Raw genomic sequence first — 17,424 nt, 5'->3', positions numbered from 1 at the left:
GACTGCAGCTCCATCGAAATTTGTCGCAGATACGGTGTCTCCTCCATCTTTTACAGTTTTTTTTACTGCAGTGAGCTGTAGGTTTAAGATTGTCTATACTTACAGTCCTTTCTTTGCCTTTAGTATCTTGGATAACAAAGGTACGCTCGTTTATCTTTTTCAGTATCGTGGTTGGTTTCTTCCACTTAGGCCGCAACGGCTTTACCTTAGCAACCCTCTCCTGGACCGAATGTCCAATCTGCGGCGTCCAAGCTGTAGGATTATGTGGTGTGTGGGCTGTATGGGAAAAAGAATCCCTCAATTCCTGTAGAATTAATATTTGTGCAAGTCTCCCTGGGACAGAAATAGAATCATTAGTAAACTGTGTATTCATAGGAGTACCATATAACAGTTCATGTGGTGTTTTACCAGTTGTTGTGTTAGGAATATTATTTAGACCAATTTGGACCGTGACCAAAAGTGGGTACCACTGTGTAGGACGATTAGATAGCATTTTGGTTAAAAGTCGTTTCACCTCGTAATTCCTACGTTCAACCATTCAAGACGACTCCAGATGGGACGGTGAGCTGTACGCCCACTCAATACCTAATATTGCGGCCCATTCCTTGGTTTCTGCTGCTGTGAAAGCAGGTCCACCATCGGAATGAAAGGCCTTGGGCTTAGCCACACTTACTAAGGAGTTGAGACAATTAATCGTAGAGCTAGCTGTTGTACTACGAACGGGGTATAACCACGTAAACCTTGTACAAGCATCAACACAAACCAAAACATGTTTGTAGGAATGTGATGTAGGTAATGGTCCAATGTGATCTAAATATATTAAATCAAATGGCTTGCTCGGTATTGCATTAATAATAAATGGTGGTGTCTGATGATTAGGACTGTTTACCAACCGACATGGTTTACAGTTTCTTAAGACTTAACCGTTTTTCTCATATTCGGCCACCAATATTTGTGTTTCAGTGTCAACAAAACATTTTCTCTCCCTAGGTGAGGGTATCCCACACTGTCATGTGCTTGTGTAGCGATCTGCATTCTGCTTGCTACAGGGGGAACAATGAATTCATTAGTATCAATTACAACCATGCAATTATTGTCGACCTGTTTAAATGAGTATTTCTTAGGATAACCAGGTGGATTAACCAGGTGGATTAGGCCTGGTAGTATCCAGACAAGCATACAACTCTGCATCGAGACTGGCTGACTTTGACTGTGCCCTTGTTAACACTTTGTTAACGGGAAATTTTTGACTTACAGTTTGCGCGAGACTATCTGCAAAGTGGTTACCCCTGGTATGAACCGATGAACCAAGCGTTCTATGCGCTGGCTCGTGTACAATTTCAATATCAGGCTTTTGATCAAAATAGGCCGCAATGGCCTTCCACTTAGCAATGTGCGTTAGTGGTTTTCTTTTGGCATTCAAAAATCCATTTGATTTCCATATTGGTAGGTCCTGCAGTGCTGAACGTGCTAAGTATGTGGAATCTGTAACTATAAGTACATGTCCTTTAACTGTAAGTGCTTCATTCATAGCAAAAGCTAATGCGTGAATCTCTGCAAACTGTGCAGAGTGATCTCCTATAGGTAATTGCCAACTGTGCAACAGATTCATATCTGCATCATATTTAGCAATTCCTGAACCTGCAGATTTATTCACTCCTTCTTTGCAGGAGCCTACAGCTGAACCATCTGTGTAGAAAATGCATGTATAAAAGTCATTCGGGTGTCTTTGTGTTTCCCATGTCACTCCTTCAAGGGGGGATGGGAGATCGTCTAATGTTGTCAATGTTTTGTCATGCACAAAATGTATTTGCGGATCTTCTATAATAGTATACAATGTTGCTAGTGAAGCTACTGAAGTGTATATATAGATATCCTGTCCCTGTGCCAAATCACGTGATTTCAGCACTGTAAGTGTAACCGCTGATAACAATTTCTCAAGCGGCAAATATTTCTTCTCTGTATTTGTGAACACATAAGATAAAAGTGTAATTGGTACAGTTTCCCTAGCATTGTAAATTCTAATGTATGCAGCAAGAGGTGAAATGTTTACATATGCTGACAATGGTTTTGTTGGGTCGCGCTGCGCTAAGTAGGAAGCATCATTAACTGCTGCTAATAGCTTTCGCAATGCCTCATCCTCAACAGTTAACCATTTAAAAGGTGGTTTCGGCCTAGTCTGCTCTGACTTAATCTCGAGTGATATTGCGTGATGCAATGGTTCAATCAGTACATTAAAATCTAGGATAAACGTCATTGAAAAATTCAGTAACTGTTTCAGTGTTTTAGGAACACTGATGTTGGAAACTTTCTCTCTGTAATTACTAGAGAGGCCTCTACCATTTTCAGCTATTTCAAAGCCTAAAAATGTCACAGTTTCTCTTGCAAGCTGTGATTTTTTTAGGGAAACAAGGTAACCAGCCTCTGTCAATGTAAGCAATACTTCTGTCAGAACTTTAAAATGCTCTTCTTGTGTGTCATGTGATAAAAACACGTCATCAACGTAAGTTTTTATATTGTCAAATTTAGACAATAGTGAGACTACATCTGCTGTGAACAAAGCTGGACTATTTACAAAACCTTGTGGTAAACGTGTAAAAATTAATTGTTTACCTTTCCAGGTAAATGCTGTCAGCCAATAACTCTCTGGCGTGATTTGATGCGACCAGTAGCCATTGCTCAAGTCACATGCAGTTTTAAAACGTTTCTACTGTAATCCGTTTAAGATTGAGGGTGCATGTGTGTTTTGTGCTGTCACTGAAGGTGTGACTTTATTAACTTCTCTATAATCTAACACCATTCGCCATGAACTGTCTTTTTTAGGCACTGGATATACTGCAGTATTCATCTGACTATATTGTTCAAGCAGTACTCCATGTTTAAGCAAATCATTGATTACAATTTATATGCTTGGTAAGGCGGCATGATTAATTTTGTATTGGCCTGTTTCTTTGGAAGTGTAGAACATGTATTAATGTCATGTACAATACCTTTCCTTAAACCCACTTGATTTTCCCATTGTTGAAAAATATACTTGTGTGTCATTAACCAATTATATAATTTTGCTTTGTCAGTAAAAGCACTTTGATTAACTTGATCTGTGATTATTTCATTTAAGTCAAATTTCACAGTCAATTCCGTTTGTGGTTTTATTGCCACTTCCTCTTTTATTTGGATGAAGGAAGCGACATCCTTAAAAGCTATTAGAAAATCACAATCTAATTTATTATGTTCAACTAATTCAATAAAAATGTTTCTATCATTTATTTTTAATTCTAAATAATATGAAGGATAAGTGCCGTGTCCTTCAATCGTTTGTATTGTGATGTTGTGTACATAATCCTCATCAATTAAAATATCAGTTCTTACAAGGGATATGTCTGCTTGTGTGTCTAACAAGCCGTCATATTCTCGTCCCTTGTATCCAATACGTAATGTTAAATTACTCATTCCTCAAAAAGATCTGCTGGCAATTGAGTAATCTTCCCAACAGATTTTCTTGTGGTTGCTGGTGTAGCTGCCTGCTTTTTAACCTCGCGTTGACTGTTAGTCAGTCCAGAGGTCTGTGTAGCATAACCTGTGCGTTTGTCACTGTAGACGGACGTTCACAGAGGTACACACTTGGAGTCGTTTATAATGTGAAATTATAATAAGCCTTTATTGTGCCTTTTCCATTTCATCAGGAAATTCATCCAAACACAGGGGGGGGGGGGGGGGGGAACAAAGCTTCTATTCACTTGGGATTATTTCTAGTGAAACACTATGCAATAATTCAAATCTACCTTAGTCAAGCAGTTCTCGCAGCCCCAAAACATATAACATGAAATAAGCAGATATAAGCAGTCTCTTAAGAATAAAAGTCTTATCTGTTTCTTGGAGGGAAAATGTCACTTCCTGGTTCAGCTTCGGGTGCAGTAGTTTTCCCTGTGTCTTGAAATCAGCTCTGCTGTGCAGAGCTCAAGACTGGTCAGCTCCAAGGGTCAGCTCTCAGTCAGAGCTAAGGAGAGTCACTTCCTGTCTGAACAGACAGGTTTTTGTAAACAATCTAAATCCAGCAGGTGGTGTTTAGTAATTAACTACCAGAGGTTAACCACCACACTGCTGGATTAAAGGCACATTACTGAACAGGGATAAGTCCCCTGTTACATACCTCCCCTGTTTGTGGGAAGCTCGGGCTTACCACGGCCAAAGCCATCCTTCCACTCTCTGTGACTTGAATGAGAGTGGATGGAGGAAGAGAACCCTCAGTCCCGTTGGGATTGGAGCCCTTTCTCCAGTTTATTCGTGTCTCCTCCTGAAGGTGTTTGAGATCAGCACCCATCAGTCGCTCGAGGAGGACTTTCTCCAAGTATAGTTTATTTTCTGCGTGCGCGGTCATGAGATTTCCCTTGCGTCGGGTGCTTGTCCCATTGTAGGCATACTGCATGGCAGCAGTTGCAGAGCATTTAAAAACAGCCCCTTTTAGATTAAGTTACAATTCCACACCCACTTCCAGAGAATTATTTATTTATTTATTTATAAAATATTTTACCAGGAAGTAATACATTGAGAGTTACCTCTCGTTTTCAAGTATGTCCTGGGCACAGAGTAAAACAAATAATACATGGTTACAAGTAAAGTTACATAAATGAACAGGGTATACATTATATACAAGACATTGCGTGCACAGTTAAAGAAAATATATATTATGAGCGTATGAAACAGTTACAGACCAGGTTAAAATGTGAGACAGCCTTAGATTTGAAAGAACTTAAATTGGTGGTGGATGTGAGAGTCTCTGGTAGGTTGTTCCAGTTTTGGGGTGCACGGAAGGAGAAGGAGGAACATCCAGATACTTTGTTGAGCCTTGGGACCATGAATAGTCTTTTGGAGTCTGATCTCAGGTGATAAGTGCTGCAAGTGGTAGGGGTGAGGAGCTTGTTCAGGTAGCTGGGTAGCTTGCCCATGAAGAATTTAAAGGCAAGACAGGAAAGGTGAACTTTGCGCCTAGACTCTAGTGTTGACCAATCTAGTTCTTTGAGCATTTCGCAGTGATGGGTGTTGTAGTTGCATTGGAGAACAAAACGACAAATTGAATTGTAGAGGGTGTCAAGTTTGCTAAGGTGGGTTTGAGGAGCTGAGCTATATACTATGTCTCCATAGTCAATAATTGGCATTAGCATCTGCTATGCGATACGCTTTCTGACCAGGAGACTTAGGGAGAATTTGTTCCTGTAAAGTACCCCTAGTTTGGCATAGGTCTTGGTTGTCAGGGTATCAATGTGCATCCCGAATGTTAAGTGGGAGTCAAACCATAAGCCCAGGTATTTAAAACTAGTGACAGGTGTTAGGGTGGTGTTAGCGTTGGTTCTAATCAGGAGCTCAGTCACTGCAAGCTTTACAAATTTAGTCTTGGTCCCAAATACCATTGTTACAGTCTTGTCAGTGTTTAAAAACAGTTTGTTTTGGGAAATCCAGTTTTCGAGTCTCAAAAAGTCAGACTGAAGTATGTGTTGAAGGTCAGAGAGGCTATGGCTGTGTGCATATAGGATTGTGTCATCTGCATACATGTGTATTGAGGTTTCCTTACAAGCTGTGGGAAGATCATTAAGAAACACTGAGAAGAGTAGGGGCCCCAGAACAGAGCCTTGCGGGACACCAAAGGTGATATCCAGGGGGTTGGAGTTAGAGCCTGAGATGGACACATGTTGGGATCTTCCTGATAGGTAGGACTGAAACCAGTTTAAAGCATGCTTCCCAATTCCAGAGCTCTGGAGTTTGTTAAGCAGGATAGCATGATCAACTGTGTCAAAAGCCTTTGCAAAATCTAGGAATACTGCACCAGTGAGTTGTCCCTGTTCCATTCCACACTGGATTTCATTGCAAACTTTTAGCAGGGTAGTTACGGTGGAGTGTTTGGGACGAAAGCCAGATTGGAATTGGCTAGGGAAATTTGTCTTGGTATAGAAATCGCTTAATTGGGAGTGGACACATTTTTCCATGACTTTGGATAGAATTGGGAGAAGTGAGATTGGCCTGTAGTTTGAGACAGTGTTTTTGTCCCCACTTTTGAAGATTGGGACAACTCTGGCAGTTTTCCAGGTCTTAGGGATATGGCCTGCAGACAGGATAGAGTTGACTATGGACGCAATTGGTTTGGCAATGGCTGGGGCACCAAGTCGTAGGAACCTAGATTGTAGTAAGTCGGGTCCACATTAGCTGCTTAGTTTTAGTTTGAGGAGCGCTTGTATAATCTCCTCTTCAGATACTGGGCCAAATTGAAAATTGTGGGCAGTGTAGGGAGGGGGTAGGACTGTAGGGGTACTCCCAGGATGAGATTCAGGTTTGTGGTTTGGGCTGCGTTTCGCTAATAAGTTAGTGGCACACCCCACAAAGTAATCATTGAATGCTTTAACAATGTCAGTGGGATTTGTCAGAGTAATATCCCCCTTAGTGATATTACTTGGTTGTTGATGGTTAGGAGGCTGGAATATATTGTTGATAACCTTCCAGAAGTTAGCTGGGTTTGATGTATTCTGGTGGAGATTGTCAGAGTAATATTGTGCTTTTGCATGCCTTGTTTGCCTTGTGCACATTCTCCGCATGCATCTGTAGTGATTGAGATCCTTGGTAGTGCCAGTTACTTTGTAGTTTTTCCACAAGGCATCCCTGAACTGGTAGAGTGCTATAAGGTCAGGTGTAACCCATGGAAGGTGGGCCCCCCGTACCCTTATTTTGCGTAGTGGAGCATGGGTATCGCAGAGTTTTAAGAACTCGGATTGTAAATAGTCGAGCGTAGAATCAGGGTCGGGAATTAAATCGATTCTGTGCCATGGGCAGTTGGTAAGGTCATCCAGAAACTGTTGTGGGTTAAAGTTTTTAAATGTTCTAGTGAGGAGAACTTTAGGGCTTGAATGGGGCGGTTTAATTTTCCTTACACAGTACACTATTGCATGGTCACTGAAAATATCAGGAAGGATGCCAGAGGATTGGATTCTGCTGGGGTTTGAGGAGAGAATCCAGTCTAGCAAGGAATGGTTGTGCGATTTCATGTTTATCCGTGTGGGTTGGGAAATGACTTGCGATAGGTTAAGTGACTTGAGTTGTATCTGGATTTTGTGGTTTTTAGGGTCAAGCCAATTGAAGTTGAAATCTCCAAGAACTAGCAGCTCACTCTTCTCATTCAGAGAGGAAATGGAGCCAAGAAATTGGGTGATATCAGTCAGGGATTGTAGAGGGGCTTTAGGGGGGCGGTAGATGCCAGCAAGCAAGATGGGCTTAGAAAAGGGGAGGCAGATTTTGCCAACTAGAATTTCAAAAGAGGGTGGGCTTGGTGGGCAATTTAACAGTGTAAATTGTAACGTGTCTGCAATATAAAATAACACCCCTCCTCCTCTCTTTGACCTATCTCTCCTATAAATGGAGTATCCCTGAATGGCGATATTTGCATCAGGGGTTTTAGGGGATAGCAATGTTTCCGTAAGAACGATGGCTTTTGGTTTATGCATAAGGCACCATGCCCTTAGTTCGTCCAGTTTGGGCAGCAGGCTCCGGATGTTTATATGGGCGACAGATAGCCCTTTTTGAAATTTAAAGGTGGAATTCTCAGGGGCATGGGATAGAGCTGAAATGGGAGGACCTGGGTTAGGTTCAATATCACATGTTAAAGAGAGTAATAGTATGAGTAGAAATTTGGGTAGTTGTTTGCAAGTTGTAAATTTGTGGTGTTTGCCATTTGAGTGAGTAGTGGTTGGTGTGCTGGTTTTTAGAGTTCCCCACCAACATTCAGTAGATAGTGCAAGGCTTTTGAGTAGTCCAGTGTGTATGGTGATGTTGGGTGTGGGCCAGGATGGAGGAGTTTGTAGTGGATAGAGGGAGTAACATCTCCATGAGGCCAGGAGAAAGAAAAACGTTGAAATACATAGCAGGTTCATGATGCAAGAGGTAGGCAGTGCTGCAAGGAGCTGTTGTGAGCAGAGTGAGTGTGAGCAGACTAAACAGCAGGTGTGTGCCTATTCCTTGTCAAATGTTTAGCTGTAATTGCAATGCTAGAGTCAATTCAGGGTTTCAGTGTATTGTGCAGTCAGTTTTGGGAGAGGCTGCAGTGAATAAGTTGTAAAGGGGTGGGGGGTTAAAATATGCAGGTTAGCAAGCATGGGGTCATAGTGTGGTCATAAAGCTCACTGTTTGTTGTCTTGAGTAAAAGAGTTTGCAGTTGATCCAGTCCCCAGTCACCTCTAGTCTAACTGTATTTATCACTTAAAAGCTCACTTTAAATGCCTCACTGCCTAATGCAGTTCCTGCCCAATGCAGCAAAGGTGTCGGTATTATACAGAAAAAGCAGTCACATGCCCCTCCCCCTCCCCAATAAATCAGCTTGTTCCATCCAGTTGGTCAATTAACAGCACAGAGTTAAGAGGAAAAAAAAAAAAAAAAGCTTTTTACATTCAAACATACTAACTTATATCAACTCTACAAGGCCACAGTCAGTCTTTTACACAGGATTTGCACATCATCAGGAACATACTTATATCAACTCTACAAGGCCACAGTCAGTCTTTTACACAGGATTTGCACATCATCAGGAACATACTTATATCAACTCTACAAGGCCACGGTCAGTCTTTTACACAGGATTTGCACATCATCAGGAACATACTTATATCAACTCTACAAGGCCACGGTCAGTCTTTTACACAGGATTTGCACATCATCAGGAACATACCTGTGAAGAGAATGCAATTAGATCCATGTCATATCAGCTGAGGTTATTAGTCATTGCATGAGGAAAGTGAGTATATTAACTGTAGTCTAACTGTATTTATCACTTAAAAGCTCACTTTAAATGCCTCACTGCCTAATGCAGTTCCATCTTTTCAGCTTCATCAGCTAAGGATTCTTCTGGTTTTAATTCAGCACGTGTACCTTCTTTTGTTGCCTGCTGGGTGGCTGAAGGTTTTGCTAGTGCTTGTTTAGGTGGTTCAAATTTTGCAACATTGTCTTTTAGATGAGCGGTATTCCCAGCTCTCACTGTACCCTTGTCTTCATGGGTTTTTGAGGCTGTGGGATACTGACGCTTAGTCAGGGTCAATACTTGTCCTTGTAGGACTGTAATCTCATCCGCGAGAGATCCCTGTTTTTTGAGTGCGTCTTGCAAGTCTCTTCTCGGGGAATTTATCTGCATGCTTTGCTTTCTCTGAGCTTGCCTCCACATTTTTATTGCATTGTGAAGCACTATGAACTTCTTTGCTTGGGCCACAGTTACTTGTTTCAGTTTCTGGACCTTCTTGTGCTCCCTTTTGTGCCTCATCACCTGGGTTCTAAGCTTGGCTTTTAGCGTTGCTTTGGTGATGCTCAGGGTAGCCTTCAGTTTCTCATGCTGCTTTGCGGGGACATACTGGGCCATCAGACGTTCCTGTAGCACCTGAATCTCTTTAGCAGCCTGCAGCTTTTCTTCCTGCAGCGTTTGCTGCTTCTCCTCAGCATACTGGATGTGTGTACGCAGACCTTGCAGTTGGTTCTGCAGTCGGTGCTCTGCTTCAAACTTTTCCTTGACTTCTTCTGTCAACTGAAAATTTTCTTCTTTCAGTTTTAAGTTTCCTGTTTTTAATCTTGAATTTTCTCTTTTTTCAGTCTCTGTATTCTTCAGGGCTTCTTTGCAGTCCTCCTTCCATTTACGCACATCTGCTTTGAGAATGACAATCTCCTGGCGTGAGACTTCCTTCTCTAGGTTGAGGGTCTGAAGCTCCTTCTGAGCGACTTTGAGATCTATATCAAGATTACCAATAGTTTCTTTAGCAATGTCCAGCTCCTCAGTGAGCCTGTGTAGTACCTTTCTGGAAACTTCCAGGTCTGTGCGGCAGCTGTTGGTCTCATGATGTGAGGCATCCAGTGCTCTGCGGAGTGTCTGAACCTCTTTCTGAGATACATCCACTTCTATCCGGACACTGTTGACCTCCTGTTGTGAGGCATTCAACTCTATGCGCAGAGTGTGAACCTCTTGCTGGAAGACTGTCATCTGCTTCAGTGCCTCCTCATACTTCCGCTTTAGCGTAGCCACCATTTTGTCAGATTGGCTCTGCTTTACATCCATGGCGGAAATAGTAGCCTTTGCAGTATCTAGTTCAGTCTTGAGATCGTCCAATTCGGTCTTGGCCGCAGAGTAAATTGCGAGCACAGTCTTCTGTAGCTCAGCATTATTATTTTTTTCCCTTTCCAATTCTTCACAGAGCAGATCACAGTCATGCCTGGCAATTTTCAGGGCGTCTTCAGGGTTGGTCAAGGGATCGTCACTCACTGGTTCCGGCTCCACTTCCCTGGGATGGTTGGTTGAGGGTTCCTCACTGTTGGCACCGGACAGACACGCCTTTGGGGTACACGACTTCTGCCTTGGGCCCTCTGGATATTCGGTTAACCGTGGGACGAATTCTCCATTTTTTCTAGGCTGCAGGGCAACTAGGTCCCCCTTTTTCTCCACAGGATCTGCGGACGTGTCTGTTACTTCCACGGTAAGTGAAGAACCGCTTTTCTTTTTCTTCCTTTTTGATTTGGATGACACCGTCCCTTCAGGGATACTGGGGTCTCCATCTTCATTTGAAGTTTTAGCAGCTTCATTATATACGCCAGGCTTTTCTTGCAGCTGCTTTAGGTGACAGAAATATTCGGTGATCCACTGCTCCCGCTCTGTCTCCTGCTGATCATATTCGTCAAAGGGAGCGGTCTTTTCGGTTCGTGTCGAGTTCAGACACCCCCACCATTCTTGGGGTGTTTTGTGGGTGTGACTCGGTTCGGGTTCCCCGTAAGAGATGTTTTCCTCTTTATTGGACTGGAAGGGCCACTCTTCCGTGGGGTAGGGTTCATTACAGGAACGCTGCATCTTGTCCTCCATTTTTAGGCTATCAGGTGTAATTTTCTTCCTGACCTCAGGAGGCGCTATTGCAGCTGTTGTCACTGTATTTGCTAGAACCCCCAATTGTGGTAGTCCTACAGATGGGCATATTTTGCTTGTAGAGGTCTTGGCTCTCACAGGCATCTCTGTAGACTTTTCTTTCTTGGGTAATTTATTTTTATTTATTTTTTCAATATCAGCAGTACTGTGCATGCATTTTCTTTTGTCAGGTATACAAAATGTGCAGTTGCTAGGTAAAAAAAAGTCTATTTGCTATACACCATTTATTTGCTAGGTGCAATTCCTCCGCTTCAGCAACAGAATTTGGTTTTCTGCCTGAGTTCAGTAATTTTCAGTCTCATCTTTGGGTATTATGGCATTCACACTTCACACTTTGGGTGTCTGTTTTGCTCCCAAGATAATAGGCATACTTTTTTTTTCTTGCAGAAAAAAAAACATTCTTTGCAGTGGACTCAACACTCAGCAATTGGCTTTGAAAAACCTTTTCCTTTATAGGGCAATTTTACACTCAGCATTTGTTTGCTAAAAATTCCCCTGCTTCAGCACAGTCTTGTATCAATGTTCACACTTTTCTGCATATACTCCATTCACAGCTGGTAGCCCTATGCGGTGTGGCAACCTTTATTTGCAAAATCAGTACCACTCGTGGGTCACCATCTGTATTCACTGCTTCAGCGAAACTTTTGAAAACAACAAACACCTATCCCTTTTAAGGGCTGACTCACTTCTTGAACCCTGATTATGGCTGGAAGGCAAAACCCCTATTTCAATGACCATATTACACTTTGTGATAGGCAAAAAAGGATTAGCTGTTTCAGCAGTCTCTCTCTTCTTGGGATTGGGGCAAAGAGTCCATCTGTGGTTTTGTAAGTTTCAATGCAGTGTAAGTTTCAGTGGTGTGTCCCTTTAACTCTGATCTCTGCTGCATGAGGTTTTTTTTTTTTTCCCCCAGATTGTTTGTAGTCAAAAAGTATAAAAAAAAAATTCACATAAAAATCTCCGGTCCTTTTTAATTACAATGACACCTCTTGTCCCACCTCGGACACCAAATGTAGACAGACGTTCACAGAGGTACACACTTGGAGTCGTTTATAATGTGAAATTATAATAAGGCTTTATTGTGCCTTTTCCTTTTCATCAGGAAATTCATCCAAACACAGGGGGGGGGGGGGAACAAAGCTTCTATTCACTTGGGAGTATTTCTAGTGAAACAATATGCAATAATTCACATCTCCCTCAGTCAAGCAGTTCTCGCAGCCCCAAAACATATAACATGAAATAAGCAGATATAAGCAGTCTCTTAAGAATAAAAGTCTTATCTGTTTCTTGGAGGGAAAATCTCACTTCCTGGTTCAGCTTCAGGTGCAGTAGTTTTCCCTGTGTCTTGAAATCAGCTCTGCTGTGCAGAGCTCAAGACTGGTCAGCTCCAAGGGTCAGCTCTCAGTCAGAGCTAAGGAGAGTAAATGTATTTTCCCCTGTTCCCCTGTTCCATTGTAATATCTGGTTTAATCAGTGTTTGCATCACACACACACACTAGAATCCATCCGGGAGCACAAGGGTTAATAGTTCTTTAATGATTATAGCTCTTTGTGTAATTTTCCCGCCTTTTCAGGCACCATTTTGCAGGTCCCCATTGGCCGCCATTAGGGCTCAATGCATTTCAATAGAGATTTGTGCTGTTTTAGTCCTGTTTCCTGTAGAGACCAGCAGGTGGCGTCTGAGAGGGAGAGCGGCGGTTTCCCATTGAAAGTCAATGGGCCCATTGACTTCAATGGAGATGCCTCGAGGCAACCTTTCGAAGAACAAGTTGGCTGCCGTCCAGACCGCAAACCGCAAAGCGGATACAATGTCTAAAAAAGAGTTACAATCACTTGAGTCAAGTTCAACGTCAATTGGTATGGGAATAAACAGTTCTAGAGCACCTAGAAATAAAATTATTTTTGCCCCTAGTTCCTAGGCTTCCCCCCACTCGACCACAACCGGGTCCCCGATTCCTGGACCCCCGATAAGGGTCGAACCAGATAGAGCGGGTCGCGTCATAGGCTTTGCCGGCGGCGGCAGAACCAGCTCAGAAAAACGACTAAGTGGAAAAAGCTGAAATTTGGTACTCCATATCTCCGGTTCCGGAGGGCCCTGCGGATCAAGGTTTGGGGTATCTGTAGTCACTGCTCCGGCATCACTGCAGAACCATCCTTGACCCACCTGGACCAACCCGACGGAGTATGGACCCCCTTGAAAGTGTGGGACTTTTACCATTGATTCTAATGGGAGAAAAGCCGCATGGTGAAAAAATGACTAAGTGTGAAATGTTGAAAAGTGTAAGTCCATATCTCCGGGTCTGGGATGCCCAGAGGGATGGGATTTGGGTGGCATGTAGCCAAGATTCCGGCTTTAATGCATGCCCATTCCCAGCCCCCTCAGACCAACCAGGCGGAGTATGGACGAATGTAAAGATTTGTGGATTTTCCCATAGACTTCAATGGCGGCGGTTCCCCATTGAAAGTCTATGGCAGGAAACCCCATTGACTACAACGGCAGAGTTGCTCCATTGAAACCCATGGCGGCGGAGCCCGTTGTTTTCAATGGGGATTTAGTGAAAAGCTGAGATTTCTTTTTAGCAGAGATTTTTGTATTAAAATGAAAAATGATTTAATGTGCATTTGTGTAACTCCAGTTCCGTAGGTCGTAGCAAGTCGCTTTTTGGATCATATGGTGTCCCAGTTCCGGCAATGAGAACTGGGAAGTTTGGTTCTGCTAGACCCAACAGAACCGGATATTTTAATACGTTTATGTTTTATGTTTCATACTGTATCCCAAGGTATGGAAAGGACTCAGAGGAAATTCCTTTGCATACCAGGATAGCAGATGGCCCTAGAGGCGACCCAATGTCTAGGACTTAAGTATTGTTCAAAGGGTTTTGTCACCCCCACTGTTTACCTGTGGGCAGAAAAGGCTCAGACCAGAGCAGTTTTTAAGTGTTCCATTTGACACCTTCCAACAAAGGTTTTCCTGCCAGAAAGGCAAATGGATAGACTGTCTGGCCTTCCATTTGCATATGTGGGGCTACAGAAATGAGACCCCAGAGTTCTACTGCGCCTGTGCCAGCTAGCAGGGGGGCCTGTGTTACAATGTGTTCCCACGTTAAAGATTGGCTGGAGGTAATTGAAAACCAATCACCGGTACTTAATGTTACAGATAGAGGGACAAAAGGTTTATAAACTAGCTGTCCACCCTCTATCCTTTGTCTTCGTTTGCTGAGATGGTTTCCTGATATCATCTGAATGATAACCTGATTGCTGAGAGAAATGCTACATCATACTTCTCATTCCCCAACCCCAATGTAAGTGTACTTCTTGTTTGTTACTGTATTATCTCGTGTGTTCACCTATCCTAAGGAATAAAATCACTTTATTATATCTTAAGCCTCGTTCAGTTCAAACCCAGTTATTTTTGTGTAATATTAATAGGTCTGTGTAGGCTATCGTCACAATCTCTCAGATTATACTGCACCGACACACTTTATTCGAGCAAATACCCAGTATGTACCTGGCAGATACCTGGAATGAGCCGCTCCTCACCTCTGACAAGCCCCGTTGCGTTTGCCTTCCCAGCCTGGGTTCATGCCTGGCTGACGGGCGGCTGATCTGTTAAATGATAATGATTAGGATTTAATAGGCTGCAATGCTTCGCGTGTCTACCAGATGGCATAAATTCATGAATTGTAATGCAGTATATATATATATACTGTGCAGTATTGCAGCCAGCGGGAATAAAATGCTTCAATCCCTGCCTGGAAAATACCTCAATGCACTCGGGCAGAAAACAGTCACAAACCTCAATACACCCGGGTATACCCGAATTCGTGGGACTAGCCAAGCTCGAATAAAGTGTGTCGCCAGTGTATCTGGACACTGCACCCTCATTACGAGGTAACTGATCATAATGTGTAATTTGTGGTGTAGGAGTGTCTTGTCTCTGTGTCTGAGTTTGCAAACTCCTATTGTCTCTTTGAAAATTATCTTTTCTGTCCCACTGTTCGTCTCTAGGATAAACCGGAGTTTGATATTGATTGAATGGAGGTCTCCACTTCCTGTTTTGGACAGGAAAATTTCTTCCCTTGTCTGTGTTTGGTCGCTCAGGCTTCCTGTCACTGGTTTGCGATTTAGGCGAACCCGTGACTTCCCCGGTTAAACTTCTGCCAACGAGAGAATAAGTATTTTTCAAAATTTCAGGAACCATTATTGGTTTTTGTTCTACTGGTAAACCTTGTATTTGTCTTTCAAGGTCTAACAGCAGACCCTGGCCCTTAATCAATGCCTTAAGACAACCCCAAACAATCTCATGGTTGCCTTGTGTAAAACGTAGCCCTAAAATGTAAGCTGCCACAATTCCACTAGTCTCATTAACCTGTCCTATCGTATCTGCCAGTGATGAAATAGTAACCTTCCCGTGGGTTTTCTCATACACATTGCTGATGACTGAATCCCAGTCTCGTGCTTCAGCCAATGTGATTGATAAACCTGCCGGAAGCAAAGAATTCACTAAAGCAAGTTTTTGTTGTGGGGTGGGTGTGGGATAAACCCCATCTAAAGAATGAGTTCTCTCATTAAGCCACAATGCAATGTCTTTCGGATTAGTAGGTAATTGACCAATTGTTGCCTTAATATTGGCCATAGGGATACAGACTTGTACCCGAGCTGGCACGTCAATTAACGCTTGAGCTCCTCTTGTTGCTAAGAAGACATTAATAATTTCTCTTAGCAGTGTGATTTCTGCAACAGCATTAGCTCGTTCTCTCAGAACGTCCCGTGCAGCTTGTGTTAACTCAGGTAATGTAACTGGTGTAAATAAGTGTGTGCGATTCTCCCCATATTTCGCACCAGAATTAATAGGACCATGTCTGTCCACGCCTGTAGCAATCACAGGCTGTTGCCCCAAAATGACAGTCGCTGCATTATATGTCAAATTGATGATCGTATGTGTCAACGGGTTATATGCCTGTTGTATGTATTGATATGTGATTGGATCAGCTGTGGTGTCTATTGTTAGATAGGAGTATCTAACACCAGGTCCACACAGGCCAAATTGAATTTCAAATGCCAGAGTTTCACCATCAATCAGATCTCTATGATACTGACTTCTCATTAAAACATTCAGATCTGCAGCTCGTGCAAAATCCATAACAGCCATGATATACGATTATATATATATATAATGAAAATTGTACCTTCTCTATTATAAAGAGGAAATAGCATACACGTGTACTTTAAAGATTAAATGGGTAACATAAGATTTATGACTTATTTATACAACTCATGAGTAATTAACCACGTATGGACGCCATAATCTGGACTCGCTGCCAACCTTCCTCTCCCAAGTAATGCCTCGTGATAAGTTATATCCTGCGCTAAGCAGAAACACAAAACACGATGTTGTACTTGTAGATTCTCGGTTCACACTCTCTGAGATTGCAAAAGTATTGTGAGATTATTATAAAGAAAGGTCACTCAGAGTTTGTATAAGATAAGGTTTGTTGTTTATTGTATCACAACAAAGAAACAACCAGTAATATCACAACAAGCTAACTTGTAAGATAACAGTAAGTTAACAGTAAGCTAACAATCCATTTCTAACTATGCAGAGATTATTTAGTTCATATGCATGTCATACTCACAAACCCAAAGATATTTATGATAGGTCAGCCAGTCTCAGGTAAGTCTCATCTGTGTGGTTCCCCACGTCGGTTCTAATCAATATGGGGGCACGCAGGCTTATATAGTGTCTTATTGTTTGCTGCGTACGTGATATGTGACCATACTCTGTGGCTACTGACGTATGATGTTTATCAGCATTTACAGCCTACTGACGTATGATGTGTTTCAGCATTTACAGTTTGACGACAACGCCTGACCACTGCGTGTTTACGCGAGTTAGTTCCCCTTTTATGTGTATGCACCTATGTACAAATATCCTGTCCATTTCTTAGCAAAAACAATCATTATTTCTAATACAAGAAAAGCTAGGATTTTGACAATATGCTCTAAGCTGTACTAAGCCTTATTTATAATGATACTATATATGTACCTGTGACCTTTATTAATTATGCTATATATGCCATAAGGTACTTGTAATCCATAACAATAATAGTGAAAAGCTGTGTCGCAGACCTGTCTAAGACATGTGAATGTGCTCACAAATTATGTTTTAATTTGAGATATATATATAGTATAAAAGAAAGGGAGAAAAAGAAGCGCCAGCTCCATAGCATAATACTGTATGTATATATTAGAAATGTATTTAAGAACAAGAGTGGCCGCCGGGACATACACTCACTTCAATATAAAAAAAAGCATTCATGGGAGACAATCTGTAAAACCGTCAGGAGCTGTGGGAGGATAATTCAGCCACACAATATAGCATAGGTGTATGAGGTGGTGAGTAGCGGATACTTATCCGTAGGTGGATGGATGGTACACCAGAGAGTCCCCTCTGTAACAGCAGTGAAGCCCACAGATGATCTGTGCCCCGTCCTGCA

The 17,424-nt window shown here is 42.3% G+C and overlaps 1 protein-coding gene across 1 annotated transcript; it reads right to left on the bottom strand.

Moving 5' to 3' along the window:
• Positions 1-4,464: 4,464 nt before the first annotated feature.
• LOC142476626 (uncharacterized) lies at positions 4,465-17,417 on the bottom strand. Its single transcript, XM_075581843.1, has 3 exons — positions 16,564-17,417; positions 8,820-12,739; positions 4,465-8,704 (listed from the first exon to the last, which is right to left on the bottom strand). The coding sequence occupies exon 2, from the start codon at positions 11,078-11,080 to the stop codon at positions 8,837-8,839; it is 2,244 nt and encodes a 747-aa protein (XP_075437958.1). The 5' UTR covers positions 11,081-12,739; positions 16,564-17,417; the 3' UTR covers positions 4,465-8,704; positions 8,820-8,836.
• Positions 17,418-17,424: the final 7 nt, after the last annotated feature.

The sequence above is a fragment of the Ascaphus truei genome, unplaced genomic scaffold (assembly GCF_040206685.1).
Source record: "Ascaphus truei isolate aAscTru1 unplaced genomic scaffold, aAscTru1.hap1 HAP1_SCAFFOLD_1624, whole genome shotgun sequence".
In the NCBI taxonomy this organism is placed as follows: Eukaryota; Metazoa; Chordata; class Amphibia; order Anura; family Ascaphidae; genus Ascaphus; species Ascaphus truei.
Note: the sequence above shows the minus strand (reverse complement) of the source record. Positions and strands in the feature narration are given on the sequence as shown.